Below are 18,164 nucleotides of genomic sequence, written 5' to 3'. Positions count from 1 at the left end.
ATATATATATCTTTGTGTGGAGCTGGGCCGTAGGCTACGGGACAGTGGTTGCGACCCCCGCTCCGGGTCGTAGGTAGGTACCTGGTTCAGCAGGTGGCGCTGCCATACAGCGGGGAAATGCGGCTGGCACTATGGGCACCTTTGAGCCGGGTACGACGCGGCATGGTGGTTTTTAGGTTGTAGTTTAGGTCTTAGTTTGTTAGGTTATATTATAGGTTTAGGTTGATTTATTTTGTTTAGTTTAATTTTAGTGGGTTAATGTTAATACTTTATATATATTGTTGACAAATAAAGCGTTTAGGATTGTCAATTGACTATTACAACATCGGAATGGCGGCGAACGTCGTGTCACATAACGACCGGTTGCGGTGCACGTGGACGGGCTCGTTGGCCGGAGCGTCATTCTACTTCAGACTGTAGGGACGACAACACCTGGCTAATGATTCTGTCATTTCGTCTGTCGATGAGCTCTGTACATATTCTGATTGGTTTTGTAATTTATTATTATCGGCTGATGAAATAACAACTGGCTCCAAAAGAAGTTATTATTGAAGCTCTCATTCAAGTACCTACATACATCATGAACGCATCCTGACGGCGAGATGGAAGTTCTCTCATTACATCCATTAATCATAATCTCATCTCTCCTCTCCGCTCTCGTCGACATACATATATAATCAGAACCACGGAAACGGGTCTCAGGATTTCGATGATTTTTTTTTATGTGGGGGTTATTGGGGATTACAAATCGATCTGGCTTGGTCTTAACCATCTCTGGCAAAACGCTTATTATCGAGTTTTTGCGAAAAATACACTTTAGAAAAACGGATATATCAGGCCTGAGCCCAATTTTTACGCAGATTTCAACATTACGCCAGTGAATATGTTCGCAGACTAACGTTTCGTAACTCAAGTTGGCTTACTACTATAGCTATAGTGATTCAGCCAAACAACTATTATAACAGAGATTCGTTTAACCGATTGATCACTACACATTTTGAACGTTTGCTTGAACAACTTTGTTTTTATTTACATAGAAGTCAAAGCAAACCAATTGTGGCTGTGGCAGTCGGGTTCTGCCAATTCTACCTAACATTTCTCCTCGCTAGTGCTCGTCGTCGCACCTAACTACATTTTGATGCCATGATAACTGCTTATCGTATTTCGACGAACAGTTGTTCAGTTGAAACAATTACGAAACAAACAAGCGACTAAACGTAAATCTGCATATCGCTATTCTTCCTACCGACTACCCGGCGAAACGAATAATAGGCGTAACGAAGTTATACAATAGTAAAAATCTGCTAATAGTTGTCTGCGAAACGAAAATTTGCGTAATTAAACGCGGCGAAACGACAGGTCACTGGACTAAGTTCATTCGGGGCACGGGGTAAAGCGAATGAGGGCCCCCCAGTCTTAAAATTGATGTAAGTTTAAGTTTAAGGTCTTCGCTAGCCATCGCGGGCGCATCCTGCGGGCGGGTGCCGGTACAATCCTGCGCACGCGACGCGCGCAGTTAGCGCTGCTCGTACTGTTGTTCAACAGGCGTCCGTCCGTGCAAACCGCGTCGGCTAGCGTAGACCCTTCAGCATAATTTTACCCCGATTAAACCCATCTTGTGAAAATTTTATGAAATTTCCGAGAGCTATTGCAACTTTGTGGAAAATTTCCGCAACTTGCACATCTGTAGGAACAAGGTGTTAAACAAACCTCTTTCTCCTTCCCTCCCTGTCGTCGTAATAGTTATCGTAGTCCATTTCCAGACGCCGGGATGTAGTCGATTCCACTTTTATGGCCGGATCTACAAACAGGGGACCATTTAAATAAAAATCATTAACTAAAATACTTTGAGATTGGATTTTTGGAGTCTTTTTGTATTTTTTATTTCAACTCCAAATTTGTTTACGGACATCCCGTTTGAAGTTGAAATAAAAAATACAAAAAGACTCCAAAATCCAAATCTTAATTTGATTGCTTATGCCCTGATCACACGTACCGACTAGCATGGCGAGACAGAAAATTGGTACTCGGCCGAGAGAATAGGGTGGGCGAGTAGGTGTTTACACGCAATTTGATTTTCCTGGTGACAGTGGCCAATGCGCGGCCGCTCGCTTCGACGACGCTACTGACTGGCGAGTGGCGAGTGAACGAGTTCCATACCTGCCGAGTGGCGAGCGAGTCGGCGCGGGGTATGCTGAGAGGCTGTTGCGGGGGTGGGCACTCGGCCTAGTAAACAAACCAGGGTCCGAGTGGCTCGCTCGCCATTTTGCTCGGCCGAGTACTAGGCCGAGTACTCGTCACATAGTACACACGAACCGAGCACTCTGCCGAGGACACTCTCTCGCCACTCTACTCGGTACGTGTGATCAGGGCATTAATAGCGACATCTCTTGTCCGGGGTGAGTGGTTAGTTCCGAAGGAGTGTTGATGTCTCTCGATGAGAGCTAAAACATAGACGTCGCTAAGTGGCTAAGAAAGGAAAAAAAAGCAGGCTGAAATGTGTGGTACATGGGAGAAATTTGTGTCTAGACTCCTGTTCAGTGGTGGTGTAGGGGTATGGCACGCAGCACGGAAAGCTGAGGACCTAGGTTCGTTCCCAGCGCTGGTCTCTTTTTCTGGGTTTTTTCTGTGCATCCATGTTTCAGTTTGTATTTTCGTTAAAAAACTTTGATTCGTGGTAACTAAATTATTAATAACTAGCTGTTACTCCTATGTCCTTCCCCGGGACACAAACTATACAAACTTCTAATATTAGTGGGAGAGTGTAATGAAAATTTACACACGGGGCAGCGGTCGCTGCGGGTGAGAAAATCAAACCAAATAAGGTTTGGGCGCAACAAGATATTTATCTAATTCTCCCAGCTATCCCGCCCTCTTCCAACATACAGACTAGTTCCGAAAAAAATATGATTGCAGAGAAACGTTAAGGAATGAAACAGTTTGGCAAATGAAACATTTGGGAATAGTATTTCGGCGAAAAGACAGAGAAGTGGTTATTACCTTTTTCTTCCTCGTCTTCTTCAAGAGTCTCCATCCTCCGCCTGTCCAGGCTGAAGTCGTCCATGCCGCTGGTTATGAAGAAAGGCATGTCAACCTTCTCGGTTTTGTCTTTACGTTGTTTCGCTCTGAAAAAAAAAAAAAGAATTGAGCTCAGTCATTGCGAAATTCAAATTAAAATCGATTTATTTGTCGATTGACGTTAGTCTTGCTTGCGATTGGCTCATTTAGACCTTTTTTAACCCACGACGCAAAAAGAGGGGTGTTATAAGTTTGAACGCTATGTGTGTCTGGTATCTGTCTGTGGCACCGTAGCTCTTAAACGCGGTTGCGGAATGTGGTTTTTATTTGAAATCAGGTTTCGCAGGTGGTAGGACCTTGTGCAAGGTCCACCCGGATTGCTACCACCATCTTGCTCGCTAACCCTGCCGTGAAGCAGCAGAGCTTGCACTGTTGTGTTTCGGCGTGGAGAGTAAGACAGCCGGTGAAATTAGTGGCACTTGAGGTATCCCATCTTAGGCCTCTAGGTTGGCAACGCATCTGGTATTGCAGTTTATGGGCGGTGGTGATCTCCTACCATCAGGAGACCCACTTGCTCGTTTGCCAACCAGGCGAATAAATTAAAATAATTCATGTTTTTTTGTAGTCGGTAATTTTTTTATCATAAATCAATAGAAATGCTTCATTTACCTCGCCTCGCTCCGCTCAGCTGTTTCCATCAGAGCGGTGCTGTGCGAGGCGTAAATGAAACGTTTCTATTGGTCCATGATGAACAGATTCCTCGCAAAAGGTCGCAGGTGAGCAAAGTAATTCAGTTAATCCATACTTGTTCCTTCTCACGCTCTCCGTCCTCTCCTCCACCTGAGGCCTGTACCCTCGCGACTTCTTCCGCCTCTTAACCCTGGTCACCTCCCCCGCCTCTTCGAAGGTTCGCGGAGGCCGAGGGCTCTTCGTCTTATAGTACATCTCGTACATGGACTTAGTGACTCCATCGTCGGTTTCGTCTGTGTTCATATCCGTGTACAGAACTGAAAATAAAGTTTTTTAAACGCATTCACGCCACCTGACTTCCACAGGTGCCACCGACGCACATGTGCGTTCAAGATGTATGAATAATTATGACAGCGACACTGGGTCGAGTTCCGAAAACGCATCGCAAGGCTGGATACTTAATAGATTTTCTAGGTGGACTGCAGTGGCGGCGTAGCATGGGTTAGCGCCCAGGCCACATTACTACAAGGCATCCCCCCTCAAGCCGGGGTGGCCTAGTGATTTGACCTATCGCTTCTCAAGCAGAGGTTCGCACCTCTGAGTTTTTCGAAAATGTGCGAAATTACATTTGAAATTTACCACAAGCTTTAAGGTGAAGGAAAACATCGTGAGTAGATATATCATTCAATGTTAAGTGTGTAGTTTCCAATCCGCACTGGGCCTCCAGAAATACCTGCCGGTCGCTTCTTTCTCCCGTTCTTCCTCCTCCACCGTTTCCTCAGAGTGATGGACTCGTCCTCCTCCGAGGAGTGGAAGTCAGTCAAGTAATGCTTCCTCTGCTTCGGTTTCCTGTACAGCACAGACTTGGGCGTGTTCGTCGCAAATGGTTCCACTATTCTGATGGTCACGGGATCTTCAAAGAAAATAAGCTTAGCTGTCAATGCCAGCACTATGCTGAGCTGAGACCGTTTCGCAATTTCGCAAATACTGTCATTAATATTTACTTTATACTTGTTTTATTTTATGTACTTACTTATGTAATTTGCGAAATGCGAATAAACGTGCGAAAAAACGGACAAACATATACACTTTCGCATTATAATATTAGTATGGATTAGTCATTAAATTTGGCATGATTGTTTTTAATGCAACGTGAACCACTATAAAATGTTTGGGAACTACCACAGGAATTTAGTGAAATCCTGGAATTTCGATTCAACTTCTCGATCTAATGAACGCGTACGAAGCCGCGGGTTTAATTACATAAAACAATTTACCTTTATTCGTAACATTAGCCTTGTAAGCAGCCTTGTTTTCCATTTTAAACTGATCTGTAGTGTACTTCCGTCTAATATTATCCATATTATCAAATTCACTATTATTAATAACGTTGTCAATGAAGTTTTCAGATATATTTATAGATCTCTTCTTCCTCATTTCCTCCTCTAAGTTAGCGTTCTTTATTTTCGATTTCAGCTTGTCGCCACGACGCTGGGGTTTTCTTCGAATAAAATCGGGTTCTTCGTCCGAAAAGTGACCTGAAACATCATGGACAGAAACGTGAATAACCTTTAGACAAATTAAGAGAAAAACACAAGCTTTCTTTGCTGACTATACGTACTTGATGAGTATGAATTGTCATTTAAACTACATTTCGGTACCAAATTTAAATTCGCTGCCATTAACCATTGAGGAGTTCCGTCCTGCAGAGACGATCCTGGCCGGACTACCAGGATGTCACTACCAGATTCTTGTATTGTCACAAGATATACATAAGTAAGTAAGCCAATAACATAAGTAGGTAAGTAAGTAGCCGTGGTGACCTAGTGGTTTGACCTATCGCCTCTCAAGCAGAGGGTCGTGGGTTCAAACCACGGCTCGCACCGCTGAGTTTTTCGAAATTCATGTGCGGAATTACATTTGAAATTGACCACGAGCTTTGCGGTGAAGGAAACATCGTGAGGAAACCTGCACAAACCTGCGAAGCAATTTAATGGTGCGTGTGAAGTTCCCAATCCGCAATTCCGCGTGGTTACTATGGAACATGCCCTCTTGTTCTGAGAGGAGGCCTGTGCCCAACAGTGAGCCTATATATAGGCTGGGATGGATACATACGTATGGCAATTTTTAAGTCAATTTGACCATTGGAAAGTGGGTCCAATTCAACTTTCAAGATTTGACCCACGCATACAGATAGCGCGCGAGTTGAATGCAGTCGGGGTCTGAGGTGAAGAGGGGGAGCCTCTCCCTCTCCCCCCGCTATCCACACGCCTCGCCTCAGCCCCCTTTAGAGTAATGCTGTCCTTGTTTAGTTTAGATATTGCACCTCGTATTTTTTTTTGTTAGCCTATTTTTGTGTCCCACTGCTGGGCAAAGGCCTCTCCTCTCTTGCTCCACTCTTGCCTATCACAAGCTTTTATTCAGTTTCACCTGTCCTGGTGTCTGTCTGTCTGTATGTACCTAATCAAATCTTGCAAGTTAAATTTGACCAACTTCCAGTAGTCAGATTGACTTGAATTTTGGAACACTTATGTAAATCGCGTGACAATACAATAATCTAGTAGTGACATGCTGGTAGCCCAGCCAGGATCGTTTCCGCAGAACGGAACTCTTCAACGGTTAATAGCATCGACTTGAAATTTGGTATGCAAATGTAGTTTGGGTGACAATGCAAGTACTGTCACAAAAAGTACAGTCAGCAAAAAAAGCTTGTATTAAAAACGAAATTTTTATGGTTAGGTTATTTTTTGTTTTTAATGATGGCTGATCCGAGTCCGTCTAGTTCTCGTTCTTGGTTTTCCTTTTTTTTTGTTGACGGTTTAATCGAGTTACATTGATCGTGTTGAGTCACGTTGCAAACACGATGGAAGAAACAAATAAAATGTTAGGTGCTAAGTCTCGTTTCAATACAGTTGCAGTAGTTCCCACGCGGGCCCAGTGCGGATTGGGAACTTCACACACACCGTTGAATTGCTTCGCAGGTTTGTGCAGGTTTCCTCATGATGTTTTCCTTCACCGTAGAGCTCGCGGTAAAATTAAATTCCGCACATGAATTTCGAAAAACACAGAGGTGCGAGCCGGGGTTTGAACCCGCGATCCTCTGCTTGAGAGGCCATAGGTCAAACCACAAAAGTGTTACAAAAGTATTATGTCATGTAAAAAAAAGTGTACAGTCACCAGCATTAATATCTGCCACAGCGGAGCGTGCAAAAATGTCTGACACGTCCTTCCGGCCCTAGAAATAGTGCTAATATCGTGTCAGATATTTATGCACGCTTGTTGTGTCAGATATTGGTGCTGGTGACTGTACACACCAAACACCAGCACACATATTAGCAGGGTTTGACTACCTGAGTCCTTGTTGTCAGCTTGCTTGGTTTTAGTTTCGTCTGTATAGTCCAAATCTTCAGGTAGGATGCCATCGTCCCCACCATTATAGACATACCTGGAATTAGAGTCTGTATTAAGGGGCACTAGGGGCTATTTTCCTGTCACTTATACTGAAGAAATGAGTCAGGTACAATGAAAGGATTTTATAAAGCGATAGTGTCTGCATGCGGTACAATTTACGACAAGACAAGTGTCACGATGCATACAGGCGATCGCTGACATTTTAGTTAGCTCAGTGTAAGCTAGATGGCGCTTTCCTCAATTAGGGATCTCTGAGCAGAATGACGGACGAACTCTAGAGGTCGCCACCGTAGTAGTTTTCCCTTGACTCATTTATTTACGTAATAATATGTATTTAATATTTATTTATTTTATAAAAGTAGGCATTTTATTACACTCATTTACTACACGAGTTTGTATGTATATAGCTATAACCAACTCACCCTTGACCGTTTTTTGCCGGCCAAGGGGGTGTTGACGATCAGCTGTGACCGGGGGAATTCTAACTGTAATATTCTTGCCCTTAAAAGCTGAAGCACAGCTGTAAAATACACATTCAACAGCTCACACTACACTAAACAGCTCCCTCGAAAGCTCCATACGCCCAAGACTTGGTAAGTTCTCCGATATTTAACTCTTGTGTTTTTCTGTGTATTTTATTATAATTTTTTTTTTTATAATTTAACTTTGTGTAATTGAACTGAAGGCTTCCCCTGGCCAGGGAATCTTTTATTTCAAACACTTATACTTAATATTTTAACACTTGTTAATTTCTCTCATCCGTTGTTATAAACTCAGAACCTATGTTAATGCTTATTACTTTTATACAACGGATGCTTGCCGGTGTTAAAATAAATTCAAACTCAGCTTAGTAACTTTTAATTTCAAAATTAATCTTCTAACGGTTATTTAGTGAACCGTTGTATTTCAAATTTTAACGGTCACTTGGGTTATTTATTTTCTCCTTTTGCTTTTAAAATAATTATATAAAACTAGAATCACTTTCCTTTGCCTGCCTGTAACTCCGTATGATTGTCCCTGCCACTCACTGCAATTCAGCACACCCTAAGAGTTGGTGCATCGCTGCAGAGGAGTGACTGGCAAACAATCTAGCACTGGACCACAACTGACACCACCTAATTTACAGGGCAGCTCCGTACGGCTACAGCTTTCACAGCTCCGCACGGCTACAACTTCCACAGCTCCGTACGTCTACGACTCTCACGGCTCAGGCGGCTCCTTTACGCCCTAACCTGACACTAAGCCCTGACGGCCTTAACTTCCGGAGCACTGCACATCCTTCCTGGCTCGTCCAAGACCCTGATCGTTCCGGCGTGGAACACTGTCCAGGCTGCTCGTCTTGCCGCCCTAAGGCCCCTTTTGACCTCGGCACCGACGACCGCTCAGCTGGACCAGGCCCCCTGCTGTGGCCAGCCCTCTTCGCTCCGGGTTCTTCTCTCCGACTCCAGGGAAGTGTAGGCCAGGGAGACCGAATAATCAGAACCGACCTCTCAATAAAATCGCTTGAACTTACTACCTGAGATTCTTGTAATACTTTTACTTTTAATTTTGTCATACTAGGCCTGTTATTTTTTGTGTTCAATTTTAATTAAAAAATTGTTAAAACGTCTTATTGTTTTACTCAAAAAATAACTTACTAGGCCTCCTTTAAGGTCAAACCTTCCCTCAAGAAGTCAAGAGATATGACTACCGTGAGACTCACTCATATTAAATATATTGACCCGGATAACTCACGTCTTAAATCGAGTTTAGCTCGACATGTTTCGGGCTAATCCCAGAGCGACGTTGTTAGTGTAGTGTGCTACCCTACATTTGACATTTGTAATGATGATGAAAACGCGGGTAGTTGTGTGCCGGTGTCAGTTTCGTCGGGTAGTCGCGCGAGCAGAGCGGCGGCGTGTTGCAGCAGCCGCTGAGTCGCGTTGCTCCGAAGACGAAGGGCTACGGATTAGCCCGAAACATGTCGAGCTAAACTCGATTTAAGACGTGAGTTATCCGGGTCAATATATTTAATACAAGACAAGATACTGTAAAGATTTGGTTTCCTAGGATCAGCGGCGCCGTCATATAGCGGCCGTTAAGTATTGATACCGCTCTCCCTCCTCCAGAGAGCGGTAATTGGCACCGCTCTATAAGAAACCGCGCTATTTTGTTTACATAGACAACGTTCTAGTGACGTCATTCACCGCTTACTTATTACGGTCGCTATAGTGACGGCACCGCTTGTCCTAGGGAATCAAAAGTTTTAGCAGCTAAAACGCTTGTACAACTACCCGAAAGGAATAAGTAAATGCGCTGAATTTCAGTGCGTTAGGCTGTGTTTCAACCAGAAATGTGCGAGGATGTGTTGCTAGGAATGTTTGTTTGTTTGTTTATACTCTTGTACAAAAACGAAAAACAAAGAGGTTACATAAATAAAAGTAAAGTGTTAAGTATTAAGTACAAAGGCGAATGATGATGATGATGATTAAGGAATGAAACGCTTCGCTTCGACACACCAAGGCCCAGCAGTCTCGACTGCTATAGGTACAAAGCCTACAAAGTCGTAATTGTTCTTGAGCTCTGAATACTTACCATAAAAAAAAGACCACTTATTTGGCTGACGGTACCAGCTACTAACACATCTTGTAGATATACAAAATAGTATGCCCACCTTGTGCTCCAGTCCATCTGCCTCGCTTCTTCTAACCACTGGTTAGCAGCTAGCGTTGTCTCTCTCACAGACCTGACCAACATGATATTTTTAGTAGACATCCTACTTATTATAAATACAATAGTTTGTCAGTGTGTGTGTGCGCAGGCTTGTGTATCTTATAATGTTCGTTACTCCTTCAAGCTTAAACGGCTGGATTTCGATGTCATTTAACCCTTTTACTTCAAGCTTCAAGCAAGCCATAGTGCATAATTATAATGACCACATAAATGTACACAAATATTAGACCTTGCTACATTTACAATATGGTAAAAAATCAATTGATGTTATTAAAAATTATAATAGTTTTTAAATTAATCCCTCATAGGTAATCAACATAAAACTTTGATTCATTTTGTAGTGGCTTACCTAAATTAGCGGGGCCTCTAGTTTGTTGAATCAGAACAAATCCATACTAATATTATAAATGCGTGTGTGTTTGTACGTTTGTCCGTCTTTCAGGCCGAAACGGAGCGACGGATCGACGTGTTTTGGCATAGAGATAGTTTATGGGCCAGAGTGATAGGTTTATGGGCTACAGCGAAGTTGACGTATCGTATTTTTATAATCCGCACGAAAAATCGCAGCCTTGTTCCCGAGGAACAGCGCGCGATAACCGAATACCACGCGGACGAAGCCGCGGGCGAAAGCTACTTGTTTATAGTTAATTGATATGGATATCCGCAAAGTAACGCCTGATTAAATAAACTAGATTTTTTATATGATAGGGTGCAAAAGAGCAGGCGGGTCACCTGATGGAAAGCAATCACCACCGTCCTGGACACCCATAACATAAGCTGTTACGGATGCGTTGCCTGCCCCTTTGAGAAATCAGTAAGCTCGTTTTGATCCCCAAGTCGTATCGGAGTTGTGTGTTGTGTTGTAACAATGAGGGTTTTCACAGAGGCGAAATATCGCTAGATGGCGTTAGTGTCGTGAAGTCAGTTTGACGTTTGCTCGTTATTAGCACAGAATATATAATAGTAATGACGTACAGAATGGCCACGCTCCGCCCCGCACCGGTTCGAGTTACCCCACCCCTCAAGCGCAGATTGCAGGAAAACCGCAGGAAAGCAGTCGGGCGCGCAACGCGATGTATGTCGGTCGCACCGTCGCACGGCACTAAGTTCGGGAGCAATAATTTTGCGAACGAAATGGTGATATACTGTGCATTGTATGGGTGTTTGTCAACAGTCAAAGATAAGAAAAGGAGTTTTTTTCGATTTCCTAATGTAAATAATAATGCTTTCTAAAAGTATCGCGATTAATACATGAAATAACTAATTAGGTACCGAATAATTCGTTCAAGTTTGTAGTCATATATTTATTGTAATTTAAAATAATAATGCTTAAATACATAGACAGACACATTTTAAGTAGGTTTAAATAAAAATATATAATTAACGATTACATTTATTTACACATCTAAGCCGTACCTACATACCCTATAGTACTAGGGTTTTGCGATAGTCAGCCCTGTGTGTCTTACGCACACATTGACGCGTGTACAGACGTTGTCGTGCCTATGTAGATTCAAGAATGCGTATTTTGTATGGCGTGGCCGCCCTGTGTTATTAGTTAAATAACTAAATGCGCCAATCGCAAGCAAACGTCAAACGGACCACGATACTAACGCCATCTAGCGATGTTTCGCCTCTGTGTGTGTGTTTTTACTTTAAATGATGCAACCTGTTTTTTTTTCAGAATCGGGTAATCCTGTGTTCTCCGTACTCAAAATCACGAGCACTATTGATTTTGACGAAGGGAAAAACGTCCCCAATTTTCCATAAAAATTTCATGTGTCCATTTCGTAACGACCCATATAAACTATACGAAAAAAAGTCACAAAACTGACAAAAAATTAGGGATACTTTATTCTTCGTTTAAATCACAGGTTTAAATCAATCTCGTGATTCTGAGTAAGGAGAATCCAGAAAGAATTACCTTAATTCTGAAATGACGGCACTCTGACGGCGGAATGTCTCTGATTCCGTGGAGTATGGGACGTGTGCTAGTGTGGGATGCAACTTGTGATGACACACTGGCCCCGTCTCATCTCCACCGAACATCAATAAGGGCAGCAGCAGCAGCAGAAATGGCAGAAACTGCCAAAGCAGGACAATACAGTGGTCTCGGTGCCGAATATGATTTTGTACCTTTCGGCGCCGAGACCCTTGGTCCGTGGGGCCCTGGCGCTCTGAGTCTCTTCAAAGAGATACCACGGGAGACCGAAGAGCTGGCAGTTTCCTCGCTCAACGCATCAGTCTTGCGATCCAGCGGGGAAATGCTGCCAGCATCTTTGGTACCATGCCGCAGGGTCCATTTTTAGATTTATTATAGTTTTAGCTTATTTAATTTTATCGTACCTAATATACCTTTTTTTTAGTTGGACCTGTATTGTTCTGGAAATAAAAAATCCTGAAAAAAACGTTATGTTGCGTCATTTAAAGTAAAAATGCCCACTAACGCCATCTAGCGATATTTCGGCTCCGTGAAAACCCTCCTTGATCGATCGACTCACTTGATCTGCAAGTGCTGGAACATCTTGCGCAGCTCGACCGTGATGTGCGCAGGCTTCGGGAACTCTTCCGACATTTCTGATCTCGAGTTAGCTGCAACATGCTTGCATGCGTGATATCATTTTAACAAATAACCTAACCACAAAGTTGGAAAACCCCCGACTTTGGCACTTTAAAGTTCAATATCTTAAAAACGGCCAAACCGATTTTTTTTAATTAAGTTTGCATTCGAGCATACGGTCAGCTGATGGTAAGCGATCACTGCCACCCCTGGACACCTGCAGCATTATTAGGAGTGCGGGTGCGTTGCCGGCCTGAAGGGGAGGGGGATGGAGGAGGAGGGAACGGGGGAGGGGAGTAAAAACTGACTGGCGTCACTGAAAATCAGCGTCGCGAAATCATCTTCAGATTACGCGACACATAGCTGAGTGGCGGCCAATTTTGCTGGTAGGAATAGGCATGGATGTGTATATTAAGTCAGTGTTTCTGTATGTGTATCTATTTTATCAGCCAATAAACCATTCTTATTCTTATTCTTAAAAGGGGGGAGGGGAGTTGGGTTGAAACATGTCTAAGAACCATCCGCATCGCTAGAAAACCTGCTTTCAAATAAAACAAACTGCATTCAAATCGGTTCACCTGTTTAAGAGCTACGGTGCCACAGACAGACACACACATAGCGGTTAAACTTATAACACCCCTCTTTTAGCGTCCGGGGTTAAAAATTACCTCGATCGCTCTTCTCCAAGGTATTCTCCAGCCTGAGGAGCACGGAGCCAGCCTTCCACGGCTCCAGCGTGAGGACCCGGATGTGACGAGGGAGCCCGTGGAGACGGAGAGCCGAATACTGTGTACAAGTCAACTTCATCAGCCGGAAGACGTCCACTGGAGAACAAAGGCCCTTCGAACGCCATAATCCTACTGATGTTATAAATGCGAAAGTTTGTGTGTGTGTGTGTGTGTGTGTGTGTTGTTTGTTGATATAGTGTGTGTGGATATAGCTGGACATCTGGAATAACATAAAGGCTACTTTTTATCTCGATATTATTATTATTATATAAATTATCAGGCAGGCAGTTGCAAGCAACTGATAGGTGCCTGTATCTAGCTGTTCCTTGGTCAAGTATTCTTTGTATTGTTAATGTGTTGGTCTAGCCGGTTCTTAATTGGTTCACATTCAGTGCTGAGACTACATGTTCTGGTAGTTTGTTCCATGTCTTGACCACTCTGTTACATAAGAAATGTCTGAGAGGACTGCTGTGCGATCGTCCAGTAGATAGCTGGTCTCTTTTTCTGTATGGTTTTTCTGTGCATCTATGTTTAACTTTGTATTTTCGAACTTAGCTATCATAAGGTCGCGGGTGAGCAAAGATATTCTTTTAGTTAATTCTTACCCGTTTGTTCCGGACGTTCTGCCACTTCCTTCGATTGACCTTCTCCCCTGAGGTCACGAAGAGCCAGGGCTCCATCTGCCACCGGTGGGAGGCGTGGCTGACGCGCTCAGAGAACGTCAGCTCATCAACTGTCAACAACCATTGATACAGATCCTCAACGACCACATGGGTTTTTAATCTATCCATACAATCCATACTTCCATACTTATTTACTTATATCCCTACTTCCCTATTATATATATATATATATATATATAATATTATAAATGCGAAAGTAACTCTGTCTGTCTGTCTGTCTGTCTGTCTGTCTGTCTGTTACGCTTTCACGTCGAAACCACTGAACCGATTTTGATGAAATTTGGTATATAGGTATTTTGAACCCCAAGGATCAACATAGGATACCTTTTATTCCGGTAGAGGGCGCCACCGCGCGATAACCTAGATCCGCGCAGACGAAGTCGCGGGCTTAAGCTAGTAATATTATAAATGCGAAAGTAACTCTGTCTGTCTGTCTGTCTGTAACGCTTTCACGCCTATACCGCTGAACCGAGTTGTATGAAATGTGGTACAGAGATAGAATAGACCTTGGGAAAGAACATAGGCTATCTTTTATTGCGAAAAAAAGGTTTTAAGGGGTTAAAATAGGGGATGAAAGTTAATATGGTGGAAGTTCGTCGCCGTCGAAGATAAAACTATGAAACTTGGCATTTAGGCCCTTAATAAGAAATAAATCGATATTTGTTTGAGCTTTTTTGAAAATTCGACCTCTGAGGGGATATGAAATAGGGGTTGAAAGTTTATATGGAAGGTCGTCATTATCGAAGATAAATCGATGAATCTTTATTAATCTAGCCATTTGGGCACGTTATAAGAGATAAATAGATATTTGTTCGCGCGTTTTTTTTTAATTCTTCCTGTGAGGGGGTGAAATAAGGGATGAAACTTTATATGGAAGATCGTCATTGTTGAAGATAAATCGATGGTTCTTTGTGAAACTTGGCATTTTGACATTATAAGAAATAAATAGATATTTGTTCAAGCGTTTTTGAAATTTTTACCGGCGAGGAGATGTTAGCAGAGGAGATGATGCAGTGTTAGCAGTGCCCTTTAAACTCATAGCAAAATGTAGGCAATGTGGGGTTATTATAGATGGCTTATTGACATAGACAGACATGAAAAATTATGATTTTCAGATTTTTCTTATTATTGTGCTATAAGTATAAGAGCTACCTTTATGCAAAAAAAAAACAAGTTTCTAGGACAGCCGGAAGTGCCCTATAACTTTTTCTATTAAGGCGATTTGTATGGACACACCTTTTTAATGACTGTAGCTTTTGATTGCCTTGACTTAGAAGTTTGATTTTTCACAGCTTTCGAGACTATTGACCTTAGTTTAGGGTTTTAATCTCAATTCGATACCGATACTCCGCGCGTTTACGAGATAGAGGATCTTGACAGACAGACGGACGGACGGACAGCAAAGTGATCCTATAAGGGTTCCATTTTTTCCTTTTGAGCTACGGAACCCAAAAAACATTTTTTCCGGCTCTTTTAAAATTTCGACCTATTTACTTGAAAATATGGGGATGAAAGTTCTTAAGGAATTCGAAACAAATTTACTCTGTCTCTTTCTCTCATAAAAACCATTATTTCTCACCTTCCTGCTTGTAGTTCCCGAACATGAGCCGATGTTTGCCTCTAATAACAATACCGACGCCATTTTCTTCTTCGTTCAGCGTCTCGTCCAGACCGAAGCCGTCGTCCGTCAGGAGTCGCCGGTGAACCTGTATCACGGGTGATGCAAGTGACGGATCAAGATCGAAAGTATGGGTCTTTTCGGAGGGTTACATACAAGGCAACGCACGTAAAAAGATCTCTGGGTGGCTAGTGGAGGGGATACGTTTGCGCATCTGTCGGGAAACAATAATGTACAACTCGTAATGTACGCGCAATAATGTACGACATGATAATCCGAAGCATTATTGCTTCCGATTATCATGCCGTACATTATTATGGTCGCGCATTATCAGGGCGTACAAAATATTGCGCGCGCTGTAATGTATGTACGTAGTGATAATAGAATAGAATAGAATAGAATAGAAACGTTTATTCGCTAATTCGCAAATTACATAAGTACACAAAATAAAACAAGTATAAAATAAATATTAATGACAGTATATTGACAGTAATGTACGACGTGATAATCTGAATCCAATCGATTCGAATGAATAGACATTTTTCACCACGGATCGAGCGAGCGCAGCGAGCGAGATCGATGTAGTTGGAGCAGAACCGAACCGGCCGGGTGAGGTTTTTATTTTATTTCAATCACGGAAATCGTAAGGCATGATAATCGGAAGACAATGCTTCGGATTATCACGTCGTATGTACATTATTGCGCGTACATTATAAGTTCCCTGCTAGTTCGGTACGGGGTGATAATGCACGACATGATAATTCGTGCACATAAGCACGGATTATCAGGCCGTGCATTATTTAAGCGTGCATTAACAAGTCGTACATTAACTACACCCCATCTGTCAACTACAAGCCAATGGCGTGACGTCCGCGCGCGCGCTCCTACGCCCCCTCTCGCGTCCCTTTGCTCCGCCGCCAATTTGTCCGTATTCCGCTTACTGCGTAGATATGTCGCCAGGAGCTCTTTTTAAATGCATTGATTTGTATTTGGGTTTGGTGGTTCAGCTGGTTGGAGACCTTAACGCATATAGCCACAGTAAACCACAGCCACAGCAAATTTTAAACTTAAAAGTAAGTAAGTAAGTGGTAAGTTTTAAACTTGCAAATTATTTGTATGCCTGTGGACGAAACATAGTGATACCTTATGTTACACCTTGTGTATATTGTAACCACCTATGTTGACAAATAAAGATACTTTGACTTTGACTTTGATACCTGTTTTCTTTACTGCTTGCTATGTATTGATGTGCAATAAAGAGATATTGTATTAAAATTGTTTTTTTGGAATCTTTTTGTATTTTTTATTTCAATTCCAAATTTTTACTTTTACGGTCATCCGGTAAAACCTAAATTGAAAATACAAACTGAAATATAGATGCACAGAAAGAACGAAGTTTCTCGATGAGGGCTACGGCATAGATGTCGCTAGCGTCACTGCTTAAAGTGACTAAGTAAGAAACATAAAAGCTAAGATATGAGGTGCATAGGGGAAATTCGTGCCGGTACCGTTGACCATCAGTGGTGTAGCGGTATAGCACGCGGTACGGATTACCGAGGACCTGGGTTCGATTCCCAGTGATGGTCTTATTTTTCTGTTCTTTCTGTGCATCTATATTACAGTTTGTATTTATAATTTAGATATTGTATTGTATTGGAAATGTGGCTTTGGATCCCGTCCGGAACACCCGAAATTGCTTTTTAACAGTGCGGGATTAAGACTATTTAATGCCCTAAGCAATTCACGCCTGTGCCCCCCTCCCCCCCATTCATAAGCAACCTAGTATTGATCTTTAAGAAGATTAACGTAAACGAAATAGATCATTACATAGCGAGCATGGTGATTTTTTTGTCAATTTAAAACGCGCAGATTTTCTAACAGCCTTACCTTTTATGTGTTTTTTGTTGTGCCGTTTATGGTGCCCCCCAAAACGTGAAGCCCTAAGCAATTGCTTTGGCTTATGGGCTAATCCGGTTAGTTTTTAAATACAAACTTAGACTTGTAAGTCTGTAAGTGTAAGTATCTTCATGGTATTGTTGTTTTTTTTTTGTTTTAAATGGGTCCCACTGAAAAACAGCGTTGCGGCTTGCCGTAACATTAAGCTGAGTGGGGTCCACTTCATAATATTCGATGTTATCTATATTCTTTCCATCTAATATATTTTTGTCTATCGAATATGTGTATATCTCTCTCTCTCTCTCTCTCTCTAAATATGGCTCGACATGAGCTATGACAATTTTGCCAGTGTCTAGGTACTTAGGTTTTGCCGTTGTATGTTCAATAAATCTAGAAAACGAAATATGAGAGGTAATGGTGGATGGACGATGACAGCACGAATCCATTTTTAAGGTGAGTAAATGCTAAAAAAATCTCTCTCTGACTGTGTCTGTTAGATTACTTAGATTGTCAAAAAACATCTGGACAGGCGATTTTTCTATTCAGTGATCTGTTTGCGAAATATTCAACTTGAAAGTGCAAATTTTCATTAAATCGAGCGTCTAAGATCTAAACTGTTGGGTGGAAAAATAAAAAAAAATCACGATGGTATTTTTTTGTTTGATTGACAAAAGAAATAACCAAACCAACAAAAATTTGGAAAACCCCCGACTTTGTCACAAGTGCAATGTCTCAAAAACGGCTAAACCGATTTTGATAAAACATATCTGAAAACCATTGCTAGAAAACCTGCTTTCAAATGAAAAAACCCGCAGTCAAATTTTCATCCGTTTAAGAGCTACGGTGCA

General features: G+C 42.2%; 1 protein-coding gene across 1 annotated transcript in view; it reads right to left on the bottom strand.

Moving 5' to 3' along the window:
* LOC141443767 (lysosomal alpha-mannosidase-like) overlaps nucleotides 1–18,164 on the bottom strand; it is a 72,661-nt gene that overhangs the window by 17,221 nt on the left and 37,276 nt on the right. Inside the window, exons 22-33 of the mRNA XM_074109115.1 lie at nucleotides 15,382–15,508; nucleotides 13,725–13,852; nucleotides 13,060–13,177; nucleotides 12,333–12,423; nucleotides 9,773–9,844; nucleotides 7,059–7,153; nucleotides 4,986–5,246; nucleotides 4,442–4,621; nucleotides 3,824–4,025; nucleotides 3,001–3,125; nucleotides 1,711–1,801; nucleotides 770–774 (exon numbers count right to left, since the gene is read on the bottom strand). Of these exons, the coding sequence (XP_073965216.1) occupies nucleotides 770–774; nucleotides 1,711–1,801; nucleotides 3,001–3,125; nucleotides 3,824–4,025; nucleotides 4,442–4,621; nucleotides 4,986–5,246; nucleotides 7,059–7,153; nucleotides 9,773–9,844; nucleotides 12,333–12,423; nucleotides 13,060–13,177; nucleotides 13,725–13,852; nucleotides 15,382–15,508 (1,495 nt within the window). The remainder of the gene's footprint in view (nucleotides 1–769; nucleotides 775–1,710; nucleotides 1,802–3,000; nucleotides 3,126–3,823; nucleotides 4,026–4,441; nucleotides 4,622–4,985; nucleotides 5,247–7,058; nucleotides 7,154–9,772; nucleotides 9,845–12,332; nucleotides 12,424–13,059; nucleotides 13,178–13,724; nucleotides 13,853–15,381; nucleotides 15,509–18,164) is intronic.

The sequence above is a fragment of the Choristoneura fumiferana genome, chromosome 28, assembly GCF_025370935.1.
Source record: "Choristoneura fumiferana chromosome 28, NRCan_CFum_1, whole genome shotgun sequence".
Classification (NCBI taxonomy): Eukaryota; Metazoa; Arthropoda; class Insecta; order Lepidoptera; family Tortricidae; genus Choristoneura; species Choristoneura fumiferana.
This window is presented reverse-complemented; position numbering and strand designations above follow the sequence as displayed.